The sequence below is a fragment of the Amblyomma americanum genome, chromosome 11, assembly GCF_052857255.1.
Source record: "Amblyomma americanum isolate KBUSLIRL-KWMA chromosome 11, ASM5285725v1, whole genome shotgun sequence".
NCBI lineage: Eukaryota > Metazoa > Arthropoda > Arachnida > Ixodida > Ixodidae > Amblyomma > Amblyomma americanum.
Window position 1 is genome coordinate 101,428,629 of NC_135507.1, and position 17,234 is coordinate 101,445,862.

The 17,234-nt window shown below is 53.3% G+C and overlaps 1 protein-coding gene across 6 annotated transcripts in view; it reads right to left on the minus strand.

Annotated features, from left to right (window-relative positions):
* LOC144111213 (latrophilin Cirl-like) overlaps window positions 1-17,234 on the minus strand; it is a 378,723-nt gene that overhangs the window by 50,372 nt on the left and 311,117 nt on the right. For all 6 annotated transcript variants that reach the window (XM_077644425.1, XM_077644426.1, XM_077644424.1 and 3 more), the window contains 3 exons: window positions 12,890-13,045; window positions 10,040-10,146; window positions 9,213-9,404 (listed from right to left, as the gene is read on the minus strand). In XM_077644425.1, coding sequence (XP_077500551.1) covers window positions 9,213-9,404; window positions 10,040-10,146; window positions 12,890-13,045 — 455 coding nt within the window. The remainder of the gene's footprint in view (window positions 1-9,212; window positions 9,405-10,039; window positions 10,147-12,889; window positions 13,046-17,234) is intronic.

Below are 17,234 nucleotides of genomic sequence, written 5' to 3' on the forward strand. Positions count from 1 at the left end.
AAAAAAAAAAAACGTTGAATGACTGCTCACCCGACCATGGAAGTTTCTCAGTTGGGCATAACAGCGGAAGCAGAAACGACGAAACGGGTCGACATGGGCTGTCGCTGAGAGGAAGAGGAAAAAGTTAATAAATGCGCGAAGTCACGGGCCGCAGAATTACGTAGGTGGATTGAGGCCTGTGTCCCCGGATTCGCCCAACGCGTGGGTGACAGGGGCCACTAAGATAGATCTATAGACCTTTTGTGGAACTTGGCAGCGGTAAGAAAAAAACGCGACTAAAAGAGAGGAAACTGACACCTCAAAGCGCAAGACAAATTGCGCTATTATTTGATTAGTTGCAGCAGTCCACATAGCCCACATGTGGGCCGACGCGGTGGCTGAGTGGTTATGGCACTCGGCTGCTGGCCCGAGAGGCGCGGGTTCGATCCCGGCCGCGGCGGTCGAATTTCGATGGAGGCGAAATTCTAGAGGCCCGTGTGCTGTGCGATGTCAGAGCACGTTAAAACATCCCAGGTGGTCGAAACTTCCGGAGCCCTTCACTACGGCGTCTCTCTTAGCCCGAGTCGCTTTGGGACGTTAAACCCCCATAAACCATAAACCAACCATAGCCCACATGTGGAGCAGTGTTCAGTGACCCGGGTTTGCGTTTGCTTTGCATATCCCTTACAGTAGGATACATCTCAAGAACGTATAAGCGACAAACGTTCCTCAAAGGAGCCTCTAGAGCCAATGACATCCACAAATTTTTACGACGCCGCGGTTAACCCGATTAAGCCGGAAATGGTCCTCTTCCATCTGCCACCTCAGCGATTTTACCCTAGCGGGTCAAAGGGGCTCGCCGAAGGGGGAGAATCGGGCAGGGGGCAGGATCGGTCGACGCTATTGGCTTGAAACTCCTTTGAGAGACATTTGCCGCTTCCTTCTTGAATTGTATTCGACTGCAGTACGCATATCTCTTTAACCGCCCCTGTTGCCTGATTTTGCGCATCGTTGTCTTAGACCCCCGACAAGCCTCTGGCCATGGGTCCAAAGAGTACCACACAATTTGAGCAGAGTATGAGGATACACATGCGTGGTAAGGAGAAAAGACCTGCACAGCTGGAGAGCAGGTACACGTCGCCCTTAAAGCCCTTCAAACTTCTTCAGTCGCCCGCACACATTCACCAGATGGCCAAGATAAGCCTCGCGACCCCCCTTTCCCCAGGGGCCCGGTTCTAGGAAGCGCCCAGAAACATTATAAGACGCCGCCACTGCGACTCCGCCTCGGCTGCCGGCCCACCTTTGGAATGAAGCGCGCTTGCAGCGCGCGCGACAGAGTGCCCGCGTCGAGGAGTTTATAATTGGCGCGGCGACCCGCTCTGCCCCGTCGTCGCTGCGCGCTGTCAGAGACCCCGGGAGCTGACAGAGCGGGGCAGCGGGTTAGAGCCGTCGGAGCCGAGCCTGTTCGGCCGTAAATAAGGAGAGCCCCGGCCGCCGCTGCGCAGCTAGACGGCGCCTGTGGGTAACGACTCGGCTTGGACATCGAAACAGCCTGCCAGACCCCCCTTCTCCCTTTGTCTCCCGCACTGTCACCATCTCTCCCCGTATTGCACGCGTGTGTTTCCAGTGAGCGACTGACGGGCCGAGGAGGCGGAGATGATTAATCACCCGACCCAAAAAAAGCACGGCACCCTGCGCACTCAGCCTACGCGGAGCCTTACGGCCGGCTTCCCTCTTTCCCTGACTGCAGCAACGGTGCATTCTAGTCCAGTATTTACCTGGCGAGGCGCGCACTTCCCGACTTTGCGAGCCAGAGATGCAAGCTGAACCGCTTCATCAAAGCAAAACCCGCAAGTGCTGCAGGGGGTACTAAGTTTAGACGGCAACGGGGACTCGTTTGAGCGGGTCGGAGTGTATTCATTCAGGTCCGAGTTTGCTGCGAAGTCGGCAGTTTCTAAAGCGCACCTTAAGTCAGCGTTACTTGCAGAAGTGTGCGACTGTGTATGCCAGCCGTCAATCTCAGGCTGCGCACGATACCGGTGCTAAGCTGTGGCCCTTTCACACAACTTCCTAATATCCAGCCACCGCTGGCATTGAAGACTTTCATACTGAACTGAAGGCAAGCTTGCTTTACTTCCAAGTACAGATTTGCAGCAGAGCTATAGCAATTTATTAAGGACACGAAAAACCATGCGTTTTCCAAACACGGAGCAATTTACGTTTCAACAATACCTTTTTGAGTGCCGTAATGCGCAGTTCTAGCGTAACCGGGCAGTTCCGTCTACATCTAACAGAACTCCTTCCACTCGCCCCAGGTGTCGGTGTGATTCAGGCTCTAGAGGGTGCTTTGACATCGCTGAAAAACAGCGATGCAGTTATCTTTGCAACGATAATGAGGCCAAGGGACTCTCAGAAGCAGTGCCGCGGAAATTTTTGTTGCACGGAAGGCCAAGAGGGGACGCAAATATGCGTTTGCTGATGTTCCCGCACGTTCCTCTCGGAGGCACTGAGACGATTATGTACACATCGCACGGCACGCGGCTTAGTACGACGAGGTCTTCAATGCTTCTGGCCTGTGCACACTGTAGGACTCGGTTTCCCCACACGGCCTCTCCGCCGTCGCAACGGCAACGCAGCCGCCGAAGTTTTGCCCGGCGCTTTCGTTCTCCACCCAGTCTTGTCTTTTTGTTTTCTGTCCCCCTTTCCACCGGGTCCGTGCTTTAAAATTCCGCACGACACGACGTGCAGGTCAGCGCAGGATTGCTCTTTTTCTGTCTTTTCTCCCGTTCTGCGCGCGGCGCAAGGGTTATGGGAACCACGTCCTGTTTGCCGAGCGCCCGAGTCAGCGAAAAATAAAGGCCAGAGCCGATGCGCTCCGAGCTAACAGTCTCGCCGAAGCAGCTCGCCAGGGTCGGACGAGCGTGGACACGGAAAGACGGATGACTTCTTGCTTTTTCTCCGCAAGCGCCGTACTTTTTTAACGCCGCTTACTCTTCCCTCTCGCGGGAGCGCTCAATTTTTTTTTTGTCGTTGCCTGCTTCCTGCGGAAGACAAATAGTGAGAACTTGGCCATTAGAAGGTATGTCGTGAAAGTCAAGCGAAGAAAAAGGGCACCACAGCAGCGGTGGTCGTAAGCGCTAAAGCCCATAGGTGGGGGCTTAGAAAACGCCGTCGCAGCAGCCACTGCGCACGTGAATGGCCTGCAGCACGGAGACAGCCTGTCCGGCACTTCGCTCCCGAACGGCACACACGCACGAGGCCTGTACGGCACCGGAGGAGCCTTTGGTCAATCGAGGAAAGCCCACAGAGTGGCCCCTGTTCTTCGGTTCGCGTTTTCGTGTATTTTTCTTTCGCACTTTTTTTAAGCACCGGGTCTCGCGCTGACGTCGGGTTTTCGCGATTCCCGCAAGCCTTTTTACACAAAAGATGCGCTGCTCTCCAGTTTTGAAAGCCGCGCGAGCGCTGCTCTTCCCGCAAAGCTTAGCGGTCGCTCACGAACGCCTGATCTCCGGGAAATAAAGTGGGCCAGTTTTTCCCGTTTATGCGTTTCCTTTCTTGCACGGATGCGAACACCGGCTTCTCGAAACAAATGAAAACCGAATCGTTCTACGGAAACGTCAATTTTTCATCCGCCGGTGTTTCGGAGCCATACATACACAGCTCCGAAGCACACAAGAATGCAATTTGATTCACCGGCTTGCGGAGCAAGCAATCTTGTAATCTTGACCTTCATTTTACCAGTTTTCGTTTTCTGATACGCAAGGACCATTACGATACTCCCTAATTCGTAATTTTAACGCAGCTATGTGTACGTGTCATAGGCTCACTGTTATGCTTTGTTGGGTCGTCGGCCCTTGTGGCGACGATATTAGTTCGATAGTAGTATAAGTAGATGAACTCAACGATATGCAATGCACAGCGCGTAAATGCACATATTAGTTAGTTGAGGAAGACAACGATGTGCAGTGCACAGCGTGAGAGTGTGTTGCAGTTTAACACGAGGCCTGATCGGCTGCGGCATGCGACCTGGTTAAGTCGGGCTTGAAGCCTGTCAGGGATGGGAGTACTTCTATGCCATAACGAAACACTGCAGCGATAGACTAGTGCTCTCGCGGAGTGGTCAGTTGCGGCAACGTTTATCTATTGTCTGGCTGGGTTACACTGACGGCGACTAGGCTGCTCAACCCACGAACGGGCACTTCAAAGCTCTAAAAGCGACGCCGCTAGATTTAGACTGCCGCGTCGGGCAGAAGAATTTGAAATGTTAGTGACGCCTGCCTATAGTTGGCGAATAGAGTGTGAAAACGGCCACGCGGCCGCTTGAACAATCTGCGATGCTGGCTGTAAGCCGCTGAAGAGCACCTAGGCGGGGCTTTTCATTCCTCATAGCCGAAAAAAATTGGAAAGTTGTGCCGCGAAGCACACAGGTTCGAAACACAGAACGCCGAAGAATCGGTTACGTGGTGCGGTGCGAAGCTTGAAACCGTTCCCAAAGGAGCAACTGTTGCATCTCGGAAAGCACCCCCAAGGAAAGAGGGAAAGCATAGAAAGTGGACTTTGAAGCATGGAAGGCTAATGACGGCGACGGTCAGCGCGCAGTATACGTACCGGCGATAAAAAAAAAAAATGTGGAAGAGAAGGCAGGATTTCCAACAGGGCTGGAAACACGAACTTTGGACTATAACGCCCTGAAGTGACACTTGGACAATGAGGCACGCCGTAGTGAAAGGCTCCCGATTATTGTATGCCACTTGACGTGCACTGACATCGCACAGACGAGCGTCCTTGGATTTGGCCTCCATCAGAGCTAGGCGAAAACTAGCGTTTCCGCGGCATCACAGATTCTGCTGCGGATGAGCCAGTTTTACGCGAAAGCGAAGGTTTCCGTTGAGCAGAAAATCCGGCGTCGTCGTCGGCGGCGACGTGAGCGAACACCCCGGATTGGTCGGAAAAGGTGGTTGCGGCATACGTGGAGCGGCGGATTGAAAAGTCATTAAAACATTCTAAAAGCGGTGATCAGAAGGCCCCACCATGACTCCAACGTCATTACGACATGTGATTACGTGAACTAAATGAATTGCATTGAAAAGAAAATTGGGGTACTTAGTCGGCGAATGAACCTCTGACCCTTGGATTGCAAATTACTCTACCATAAGCATAATGTACTTAAAGCAAATCATGTTTACATATTTCGCCTGTTACAGTACATCCATCGTAATCGTTTGTATTCCATTGCTCCAAACCGCCCTCGTTCTAAATACTCCCTTCGGCAACACAGAAACTTGGTCCCTAAAACAAGGACAAATTACGGCAAACAAAAGCTCGATTACCAGATTCCAGTCGTTCTCAATAACCCATCTTTAAGTGTCATGTTTGATCTCCCTAAGAACACGTTTAAAAAAGACATCAAAAGGTTACTAACCAGCACTGACTCAATATAATTTCAGTTTTTAATTAGCGTAGCATCTCTTATTTTCGTGTCATGCTGTCTGTGTGTGTGTTTTTCTTTAGTGACCTCATGCCATGTTTATACACTGCATTTGATTTGATTTATAGTGCACTGTGTTTGTATCAAAAGTAATTTTCTTACGGTGATACTGTCGTTTGATGCAATGTATTTTGTTCACCATCATACTATGTTAATATTTGTTATTTTTGTCTTGCTCACTGCTGTATAAACTGTTTTGGGGGACTGTGACCTCGTCAGGCTTTACCGCCTTTTGTCGCAGTTCCCTCTTTCATTTTTAAAGCAAAAATAAACCTCAACCTCCACCTCAGACACGCTACCGCTAGGCAACTCAGGCATGTTAGCAAGGCTTGCTTAAAGCGGGGCTTTATAACCACGTCTGTGTGGACTCTCCCGTGTTGATTGTGATTGTGAAAAAGCAAACGGTGTCCGTGTCTGCGTGGGCAAGGGGAACCGCTGAAGGGACCCATTAACGCTGTCGCGTCACACCCCAAAAGGCACAACTTATGAGTCTCCAAATATTTTCGTCGCATTCAAAGATTTCAAAGAAAAATAAAACGTGTCGGAAAAACACGAAACTTAAGATTTCCGCGAAAGCAACTGCGCCCGCTTGCCAGCGCAAGTCCAAAGCATTCTAAGCGCTTCGCGTGTTCCTTAAGAGCGATGAAACGAAGGAACCAGAGGCCCTGTCACCGGGATGGAGAGCTGGAAACAAGACTGGAGCGGTGCCCCAGCCCAACATGCAACACGCAGCAGCCCGCACAAAACCGCGGGCAGAAACTTACTCCACAGCCTGTCGCCGCGCTTTCCGCGAAACAACTCCGGTTCGCGGCCGTGGAAAACCGACAGGACGCGTTTCTCCGGGGAGAGATCTAAATTTACCGCTGCTCGCAGCAGCCTGCGCCGAATGCTTCTCCGCGAGGCACCGAGGCTCGCACGAGACGCTGGGCGTCTCCGCACGCTTCCTCTTGCTGTAGTCCCCGTCTCCGCGGGCGCGTGAGAACGGATCGCTGGGCGCTCGCTTGCTACTTAGGCGCGCAGTAGAAGACAAAGCAAGCCGCCAGCCTGAGTCCTAAGCACGCGTACCTTGCCTTGCGTCTCCACGGCTTTGCTACTCCTCGCTGAGAATGCGAGCGTGCGCACGCGGCTCTTATCCAGTACGGGAGAAGTGTCTCTTTCTTCGTTTCCTCTTTCACTCCCTCCTTTATCCCTTCCTTACAGCGCGGCTCGGGTGTCCGCCGATATGTGAGACAAACACTGGGCCAATTGTTTTCCTCAAAACCAATTTCTCAACTTTTTTTTTCAAGTGCCCTAGTGGAGGGCACCGGAATAATTTCGGCCACCTGGGGCTATTTAAACTGCACTGACATCAAATAGTACACGTGCCGATTTATACCCTTCTTTATCCCTTCCCTTACGGCGCGGTTCGGGTGTCCGCCGATATGTGAGACAGGTACTGCGCCATTTCCTTTCCCCCAAAACCATTTATTATTAGGAAAGGAAATCGCGCAGTAAATGTGTCGCATCTCGGCGGACCCCCGAACTGTGCCGTAAGGTTACGAATGAAGTAGGAAGTGAAAGAAGAAACAGGTGCCATAGTGGACGTCTCCGGAATAATTTCGACCAGCTAGCAATCTTTAGCCTGCACAGACATCGCACAGCAGACGGGCGTCTTTTTGCATTTCGCCTCCATCGAAATGCGACCGCCGCGGCCGGGATCGAACCACGTCCTTCGGGTAAGCAGCGCTCGTCTGCTGAGGCTGGGTACCCGGGTCCGAACCCGACCACGGCGGCCACGTTTTGACGGAGGCGAAACGCAAAAAGACGCCCGTCTGCTGTGCGATATCAGTGTATGTTAAAGATACCCAGGTGGTCGAAATTATTCCGCAGCCCCTCCACTGCGGCACCTCTTTCTCTCTTCATTCTACAATACTTCCACCTTGCTGTCTTCCCTCACGGAACTGTTCAAGTGTCAACCTAGAAGTGCGACTGCTGCTGTGCCACTTCTTTTCCTCAAAAACCTCTAATGACAGTCAATGTACCGCTTCCGGTGCCCATGAACGCAGAAGTTTCATTATGCAGGTTTCCGTCGTCGTTACCGCAGCTCCCTTCTAACAGTACAATATGTAGCAGCACAAAAGCCGTAGACAGCTAGGTAATCGAGGGCCTATGTGAATCAAGCATTTCTATTCTTTTTATCCGCCGCGGTGGCTCAGTGGTTATGGCGCTCGGCTGCTGACCCGAATTTCGATGGAGGCGAAATTCTAGAGGCCCGTGTGTGCTGTGCGATGTCAGTGCACCTTAAAGAACCCCAGGTGGTCGAAATTATTCCAGAGCCCTTCACTACGGTGTTGCTCATATCCTGAGTCGCTTTTGGACGTTAAACCCCTCCAAACAAACGTAAACAAATATTTCTATTCTCTAGGTTTGTTTTACGCACCGGCTACTTGTATACAAGTCGAACTGGTAAGAGCAAACAGCCATCTGCTTCTGAGCAGTTGCTCCTCGTCTCCTCCCAGGCAGCGACTCGAAACGCGGCACACGGGACAAAACCGCGAACACGCTTCCCCTATGAGCCACGCGTTTCCCGATCAAGCACACTCGATGACCGCGCCATGCGAGCCAAGAGCCCGCAAGGCCGCTGGACAGCGCACTAACCGTTCACTCGCTGCGTCGCTGTTCGGACTGCACAGGACAGCAGCTCAGTGATTGTAATGCTTTAGCGAGACATTTGAAAAAAAATCAAATGTGAAATGCGCTCGCCGGTAGAAAATCTAATTTAGGCCTATCCGAAAGTGGAGCCAGGGCTTCGACGCACCTCCTGTCCTTATCGGGAGCCGCTGTTTCGACCCGCTATACCCGGCCGCGACAGGCCAATAATCGATGGGGCTCAAAAGCAGTCACTAATTTTGTTTTTCTTTCCGGTATCAGAGATGACGAAAGCCGGCACTCGATTTCAAGGAATTCCCCGAAGAAGAGCCGGGATCTTCGTGCAGAGAAGCAACGTGCACGGAGACACACGCAGTGCTGTCGCAACTAGAACGGAGGCGTTTGCCCTTGCCAACTGAACGAACTTGCCACCAGGAACATCACACGTTTGTTGCGGCAACCACTACTTCTGATAATCCCAACCGTCAGGCGCCAGAGAGAGACTATCTGTTTTTGGGAGGTAGACAGCCGTGCTCGAAATAGAGAAGCAGCTCCTAATTAGCATCCACCCAAGCGCCCCAGCAAGTAGAGCTATACACAGAAGCTTCCTTCCTCCCTTTCTTCCCTGGTTTCCATTCACATATAATGAAGGATAAAAGCTGCTAAAATGCACCTTGAGAAGTCCTCAACCTGCTCTACAGGCAGCGCCATGCATGCCCGTGCAAAGGCTACACGGCATGGCCTTCTGGTGTGCTTGGTCCCAGAGCGGGATTCGAAGCCAAACCAGGGGGGATACCCTTACATACATTAGACCAACAGCTATGCTCGTTTGAAGAGTCCAACCAGGAACAGTGTCCAAGACAAATGGCTGGGTTTGGAAGGTTCTTCTCCCATCACATTATTTTGCCCGCTTGCCGTTACATGCAACTGCTTCTCGCTGTAGGGCTGGCAGATACAGAAGGCAGTACGCGAAGCCCCCAGTTGCGCAGAAGGCGCCTGATCAATTCTTGTTCCCGTGCCAATATGTTATTCAATGGCAAATATGCAATAAAGTGCCTAGAAGAAGAGAATGAGACTAAAAACAGAGCCGGCGCGAAAAGAGGCAGGCACGACGCACCTGTAGCAGCTCCTTGACCACCTGGAAGCGTCGGCGTTCGTCCGGGAAGTCGTCCAGGCGCCGCGTCATCCTTCCCAGCAGCCTCTGGATGACGGCCGCTGTCTGGGCGATGTCGCCGCCCAGCAGCGTCTTGGTGCGCGTGATCACCTCCAGCTCAACGGCCAGGCTCACCACCGAGTCGTCGTCCTCGGCCTGGGACAAGAGAGGAACCACTCTCCTCGTCTTCGGTTCGCCTCGACAATGCCTCCGGTTTAAGAACCGGCTAGTGCCGAAGAAGCATTCACGCAAAGCGCAGTCTCAACTAAGGGAGTATTACTTGCTTCCATTCAGACACAACGGCGCTCGCCACAGGAACACACGCTTGACCGCCAAAGTAGGCTGGCCGGTACGCCATAGATTCGGTTAAGTAACAGTCCAAAAGAACAACGGCAGTGACTGCGCTGTTGATCAACGCTTGGGTTGCGTGGTCGCTGCCCGTATTTCTCAACGAGTATTGTAGCAACAGCATGCTTTGGCTTCCGAAGTTTACTGCCTGCCGCGTTCGGTACAGGTTCTAACACACGTCGGCATGTCCTCGACTGAAAACGTATTTAGAAGAAACGCAAATAATCTCCGATTACTTTTTACAGGTGTGTAAGCGCTGCTAGCCGAGCGAGATTGGGTCGGGGCACAACGACTTAAATTTCGACGGTGTCTCTAGCACTGTTCCTCACTAAAGCAGATAAGCGTCGCTCGGCAAGTGCCAGAAGAGGACCTATGGCAGCAGGCGGACTGCTCTTCAACCACGCATCCGGGAAGCTTGCGAAGTCCCCCCGCGCAGCACTCACCCGAGACTTGAGGTTCTCCATCCAGGCCGAGTAGCAGGCGCTCAGGTTGGGCGTGTCGTGCTCCCAGTACGGCGGGTTGCCCGCCAGGCAGCGCCACCTGGCATGACCTGGGACAGCAGAGCGCCACAGTAACTTTTGAATGAAGCTCGCTGTTGAGGGAATCGGTGCACTTCTTGGGATGAAGTTAGCCCTATGCGAGACGAACAGAAGGTTACGGGCTACAAGCAACTCACTTCTGAAAGGCTACAATAATACAAAGTGAAAACTGAGAAATGTGCTCAGCAGGAAACTCAGTGAAGGTGTAATTGATGTTTCTGAGCCCATATGGCTTGTCCCTTGTTCACAACTGAACAAGAAGCCCGTGCGCAAGCATTAAGAACAATGGCGGAAGGAGGGGCAGCACAGATTCCAGATGGACGCGTGGGCGAAATTGTGAATGTTTGCGTCAGCAAGAACGCGAAAGTAGACAGGAAAGAGGACGTCTTCAAAGGCACAGAGATAAGACGAAAAGGCACTGTCCCACGCCTGTACACGGGCTACACGGCATGGCCTTCTGGTGGGCTGGAACCGAGAACTGCCCGTTCACCAGCTGACCCATGTCCAGGAATAGTTGGGCCATGCGCCTTACAGGTGGTTATCGGAGTGTTCGTTCCTGTGGAGAGGATATACGGTACAGGTGTAGCCGTAACTTCTCCACCGGGGCACGACAAAAGTGCCGCAGCTTCTTCTTCTTCGGGTTCTGAGCTGTCGTCGCAACGCCGCCCGCGTGCGAGCGACAGACGAAAAAGCGCTCCATCGTGCAAACAGGGGAAGCTCCTCGGACCAGACGACAGGACGAGCAGGTGTCCGCATGCAGCACGGGGCTTCCGTTCGCCATCGCGGCGAGCTCGAGCGGTGATGGTCAGATAGGGGAGGCAGGTGCGCAGACGATTCTTAATCGGAACGCATTAAGACAACGCCGCGAGCCGCCGTGTAAGTTTAGCGAAGCGAGGGGTAATTGGCCTCGGAGAACAGGAGTCTAGCGTCTCGAACGCTGAAGAAAAACAGAGGAGAAAGAGAGAGAAAGGCAGAGAAAGGGAAGATGGAAGCCGCGCGCCGGCGCTTTAGGCGACAAGAGAGATAAGCCGGGGGAATCTGGGCCACTAATTCTGCTCTAAAGTGACGAAAACGGCGGCCCTGTATCGGGCGCCGCTCCCGTCAAAGAGGCAGCGGCAGACGAATATGCGATACCCGCGAGTCGAAGATGAAGCCAAGCCGGCCGTAATGAGCGCAGCAGACGATGAAGAAACAAAAGACGCGAGTCAGTGGGAAAGGGAAGAAAGAAGAAAGACATTTAAAGCACGCGCTGAGGCTGCGACGTATGATGCTGTTATCAGGGAGGATAAAAAGAAATAAGCGAAAAAGGAAACATTGAGAAAAAGAAGACGAGTATGAAAGAAGGAGGAGCGAAACCGCGGCACTCAGGCCTTCGAAAAGTCCCGGGCAGCCGCGCAGACGACGCAGAAGTAAAAGCAGCGGCCATTTTAAGACGGCGCTGAGGTCATCCGGACGCGACAGGTCAGTGCCGCGGCGCGTAATCTGCGGCGCTTAGAGCGTCGCGCTCTAATCTGGCGAGGACGTGACCTGCGGAGGCGCAGCCGTTTATCGGCGTTCCTCTTTTAAAAGCGGTCGCGTTATCTTAAAAGCTAATAAGCTGCCCGAATGAAGCCAAAGAAGAGAAGAGCAGATCAGTTCTTCCACACGAGCGCCCCGCCAGATCGGATCGGCAGGTTCACCCGAGGAGCTGCTCGCCTTTCCCGGGGTGCCTTCAATAACTGCCCCACGTTCTATCTCGGCTCACGCAGCGCTAATTACTGGCAGCGTTTTCCTTTTGGGGGCGAAACATTCTGAACTGTAACGACAGAGGTGCCCCCAACACTTGCCGCAAAGATTCTCGGGAGATGTTCAGTTGTGTCGTTTTTTTTTTCCTTCGTTAAAGGTGGCGATTATTCAAAGCAATGAGCGTGATTTGGTGTCGTCATCCTCTCTGATTCCTTTAACTGGTGCAGGCAGAAGCTAGAGAGTATTAGTCAGAAAAGATCAGTCTTGACTACGCCCGTACATCGGTGCTAAATGAAACGCGAACACAAATGAACGAAATGAAAACTACAAAACGAGGAACACAAGTGCGGTTTGTTATGACTTTTAAAGAATCGTCAATGCACTTTAGAAGGGGTAATTAAGCCCGAAAAAATTTCACCCCAGAAAACTAAGCCCTGTCTTCTCTCTTTTGCTACATCGTTCCAACTTTAGACAGGAGAGAACATGGGGACCCGCACACGCAACGGTTGCTCGGCGCGGATAGCATAGTGCTGAGCTGACCCAAACAAAAAGTTAGCGCGGAAAATAACCTCCATCCCTATTCCTCCAGCAGTCACGGATTTTCATCTGTACGAATGAAAACGTATTGATTATCAAGGTCGAAGAGCAGAATCGTGATGTCATCGGCTATTGCAGCTGCCTTTTTCTCTCCCCCCCCCAACACACACACACCGCAAAAGAGAACAAATATGATAAAGCGTGTGTGCTCTAGAAGGGGATGCTCGCGGTAAGCCGAGATTGTACAGACTTCTGCGTGCATTCACAATGTTTTTTTTTTTTTTCGAGATATAGAGAAGCTGTTGTTCGTTCGTTTTGCTGCCTTGTCTTGCTTTTACCTCTGCTCGGAAATTCATTCGGTCAAAATATGAATAACTGCCCGGGTTTTCAGCTACGCCAGTATACAACGGGAGAAAGAGAAAAGAAGAAAGAAACACGCAGTAAATTTCCGCCCATACTGCACTTCCGACGACGAACGGTGCAGACTCTTACCTATGGCTCCTCCGGGGCACCTCTGGACGGCGGTGTCCCCGGCCCTGGTCCAGTTCCAGAAGCTGCTCCTGGATTGCATGGGAGGGCAGAAGCCCCGGTGCAGGTAGGAGGGCACAACGGCGCCACCTGTCGGCCTGTCCGGATCCTGGAACCTCCCTGTGGGACGAGAAAAACAAAATCGCAGTGACCATCAGCGACATACTGGCGGCGATCCAGGAGCAAGACGTCCCCGACGGTCATCCGCGCTGCACGGCACCAGGCGTACATAGCCTTCCGGTAGCAGTGGGAGCTATATGACATATCGAATATAGTCGGATACAACTCAAGAGCAAAGGGGCAGATACCCCTCAAAGGAGCCCCTCCAGCCAATGGCGTCAACCGATTCTCCCCCCTTGACCGATTGTCCCTCTCTTTCCCTTCACCGATTCCTTTGACCTGCTAGCATCAATCCGCAGGAGGTGGCAGATGAATGGGGAATAACCACGGCTGAATCGGATTAACCGCAACGTCATGCAAAACGGTCGACGCCATTGGCTGGAGGGCCTCCTCTGAGGGTCATCTGCTGCTACGTTCTTGAGTTGTATCTGACTAAAGACGTAGATATATCCGTACCGCTCATGCGCCGGTTGGCTCAGTCGTGTACCGACCCATGCATAACGCACACAATTAGAGTTTTGCTACATTACATAAAGGTCCCGAGAAATGCGATGCTGCCAATTTCTTCTGTGGGATGTGCAGCAACATGGCAGAAACGAAGACTGCAGAGGAAAGCATTTCGCTGAACTGGTCCTCATTTCTGGCCAGGCATCAGTAAAACGCGCTGATAACGGTGGCTGCATTCCACACCGTGTCCCGCTCACAGTAACAAGCAACGGAAAGAGTCACGTGCCTAGCTGAAGGCAAAGTGCCACCCTCGAAAAGGAACAAATGCAAATGAACAGTGTTAACGGACGCCCTCGCGACTCTATGCGTGCCGTACACGACAGAGAAATCGGATGCACTTTTCCAAAGGCTGGCGCAGTGATTACCGCAATCACTGTACGCAACAAAAGCGTTCGGCAGGTTCTCTCTCTAAAGGCGTTTCAGGACCCCACTCGAGCAGGCCATGACGCGACCTCGCGATACAAGCTGGCCGCGCAGGCCGAGTTCACTGTTCCTCCGCGAGGCAAATAAGCGCAGAGCGTGAGACTGTGGCAGGGGTCAAGCGGCGGTGGAGATTTGTGCCTTCGCTTACTGGTTGACGCCCTCTCGCGGCGTAATTGCCAGCTCGGCAGCGACAGAGCCCGGGGGAGATGAGGGGGCAACGGCGATACAGCCACTGCTGACGCCGATCGGCCGACTCGTTTTCCTCAGAGCGCAATGGACGGGAACAACGCGACCCCGTCGGCCATCTGCCCTTCCAGAAGCACCCTTTACTGCGCAGGAGGACACCCCCCTGGGCAAAGGCGCCCTGAGGTGACGGGACCACCGAGCATGCGCATTAGGCCCTTGATACTGAGCTGTGGGCCAACCCTCCGCAGCAGCCTTGGCGAACAACGCGTTCGCCCAGCATCGCTGCATTGGCTCTCACAACGATACAGTACGTGCTTCCACGAGTCGCTGTCAACAGTCGCGCCTTTAGGGAAGACTATCTGCTTCGAGAACCCAGTAAGTACCTGTTATGGTCCGCTTAAGATTACCAATGTACGCAACTCAACACTCATTTGATGCGGAGAGAGGTAACAATGGGCCATGATCCGCAGTCTCCTGTATTGCTGGTTTCGCCGATCACAACAGCAAACGAAATCAGCTTTTAAAGCCATTGCGTTAAAGGCGCCGTTACCCACAAAATCCGGAACCAGCCTTATCAGTGTTGTGAGCGAAAAATAAGGTGGGGTAAGGTGGCCAAGGTGCCCCATGTGGCCACCCAGTTGAGAAACAACCTAGCTGGGCCACCTAGGTCACGTTACCTTGCGGCGTGACCACAGCCCGCCCATCGGATTGTGAGCAAACTGATCACCGTGGCAGGTGGCTGTTAAATTAATGACTGATCGCGAGCGGTTGCTCGCGAATACCAACTTGGGTCGCACAGGCCCCACCGACGGCAACGCCTGCCATCGCGGGCAGTGGCACATCCCTTAGCGCTGCACCATTGCGAACGGAACGGCGTGAAGACTCCCAGGGACATGAATGTAAAGTTGAGAATGGCCAATTCCGCATATAATGGGAATTATATATGCGCAGGCTATGGCATTGCGGCTATGGCGTCATAACCTTACGGCGGAGCTCAAGTGTTCCCTTAATTTTTTTATCTTTTCCTTACTCCCCCTTTTCTTAAACAAGCCAAAATTCTTGAGCTTATAATTTCGTTTGATGGTTAGCTTGTTATTTACGTAACAAGATAAGCTGCAACGGAAGGACTACTTTTTGTCACGCACGAATCCAGTGCGGCGGTCACTGCAGACTTAAGCTGCATCCAACTGTACAGAAATAAGGAATATTTGTTGTTGGCTCACAGCGAGGTATCAAGGCCTCGCTGGTGTGGTCAACGCGAATGAAATAACGCTAGACCCTGTCGGCGGGGGATTCATTTTCGAGGTTGAAAAAGGCGCTGCGCTTTAGCGAAGGTGCAAGCATTTGTTGTGTTCAAAAAAGCACTGTCGGTGTTTACTTCGAGACCGCTCGCAAACACTGAAGATTCCGGAAATATTACTAACTAAACTAAAACATATGAAGCAGGCTATGAGGACTCTCAAACAGGGAATGCAGAATAATGAAAAGCTTCTGGTCAACCCAACTGTGATACCTGCTGTGTCGGAACACATGCGTTATTTAAATATATGTCTTCTGTTTCCGCGCTTCTGTGCCGCCTTTTTGCTGCGCTCTTTCGAATGGTATTTTCCCGTTACTCAGGCCGTGGTTAGTCACACCGACAGTGAGAAGGAAACATGCGAAAAACAACCTCGACTGCAGCGCAGAGAAAAGACAACATCCGGCCACCGGAGCACTTTTGTTGACGTGACACATCAACACTGCAGGAAGCAAACGGCGACCGGATGGCTGGCTCGGGCAACGCGTGTGCACAAAGTGCCATGTACAACTGCGAATCTCAGCGAACCAGTCGTTTCCTCCGCCATAACAGCAGGTTCGCGAGCTCAAAACCCGCCGCCGGCGACGCTTTCCTTCGCTCGAGCGAGCGAGCGCGTCGCCCTGCGCGATAACGAGACGGCCATATATTTACATTAAAGAATTATGCACGAGCAATCGCGTATGCATTAAGGGGAGTCCTGCGGAGGGTGCGTGCTGCATGATGCCTAGCTCTGGAATCACACAAGCCCTCCCCTTCCCCCCATACGAGCTTGAGCGCTTGCATAAAGGTGGGAGGGGAGACGTTCGCAGGTTAATAAACGACAGGAGTCACGCGACCTGCGCGCTCAACTGCGCGGCACAGACGTCAACAACAGCCGCCCCCCAAAGTCCCGGGCGCACACCGCAAAGCGGCCGTTGCGAGCTCGGCGTCGTTTATTTGCCACTTGTTTATTATTTTTTTCGTGCGTTCGCGGGTGCGGCTCCGGCGCTGGCTCGGCCGGGGATCACGCCACCGGGGCTCGCAGCTTGCGGACAGCGAAGGCGGCGGCGACACGCGGAGAGGCCGTTTGCGCGCACACACAGATGACGCGCGGCGCGCTCTAATCGCCCGTCGTCGAGTGGACGACGGCGGTGGTCCAGGCTCATCAGCGCTGATCGCCAATTAAAGCCAATTACGAGGGGAGGGAGGCCTTTCCGGCGATGGGTGCCGGCGCGAGGAGGCTGCGGAGGGGCGCCGGGAGAAGGCGGCCGAGGAGGGCGCGTGCGGAAACTGCGCTCGCGGGAGGCACCTCCAGGGTGGATGCGGAGGAGGAGAGCGCCCGGCGGTAGTCGCAAACGCCGCGCCAGGCACGGAGAGGGCGACATTCGTTTGCGAGGCAAACCGGGCGGCCGGTGCAAGCTCGCGTAAGCTGGGAGGGAATGACAGCGCTCGGGCACGCAACGGCTGAGGAGGCGAGGTCCAACTGGGGAAGAGCGTCGCCACGGTCGGGGCAGCGCTTTCGCTCGCGTCCCTGCCTTCCAGCGGCACAAAAACAATGCGGGGCGAGGAGGGGAGCACAGCGTGCCGATGGAATTTCGCGCCGACTGGCAGCAGCGGCAGCTGCAACGCTCCATTCGCCACGCGCTCCTATGCGCGTTTTGCCCGCGCCTACGGCGGCGCGACCATTACGGGGAGAGGAAGCCAGGGAGGGGCGTGAGCAACGAGACTTCGATAATGGTTTCATGGGAGAGGGAGAACGGCTGCCGACGAGGGTGGAGAGGGTCGCCATGGGTGCTG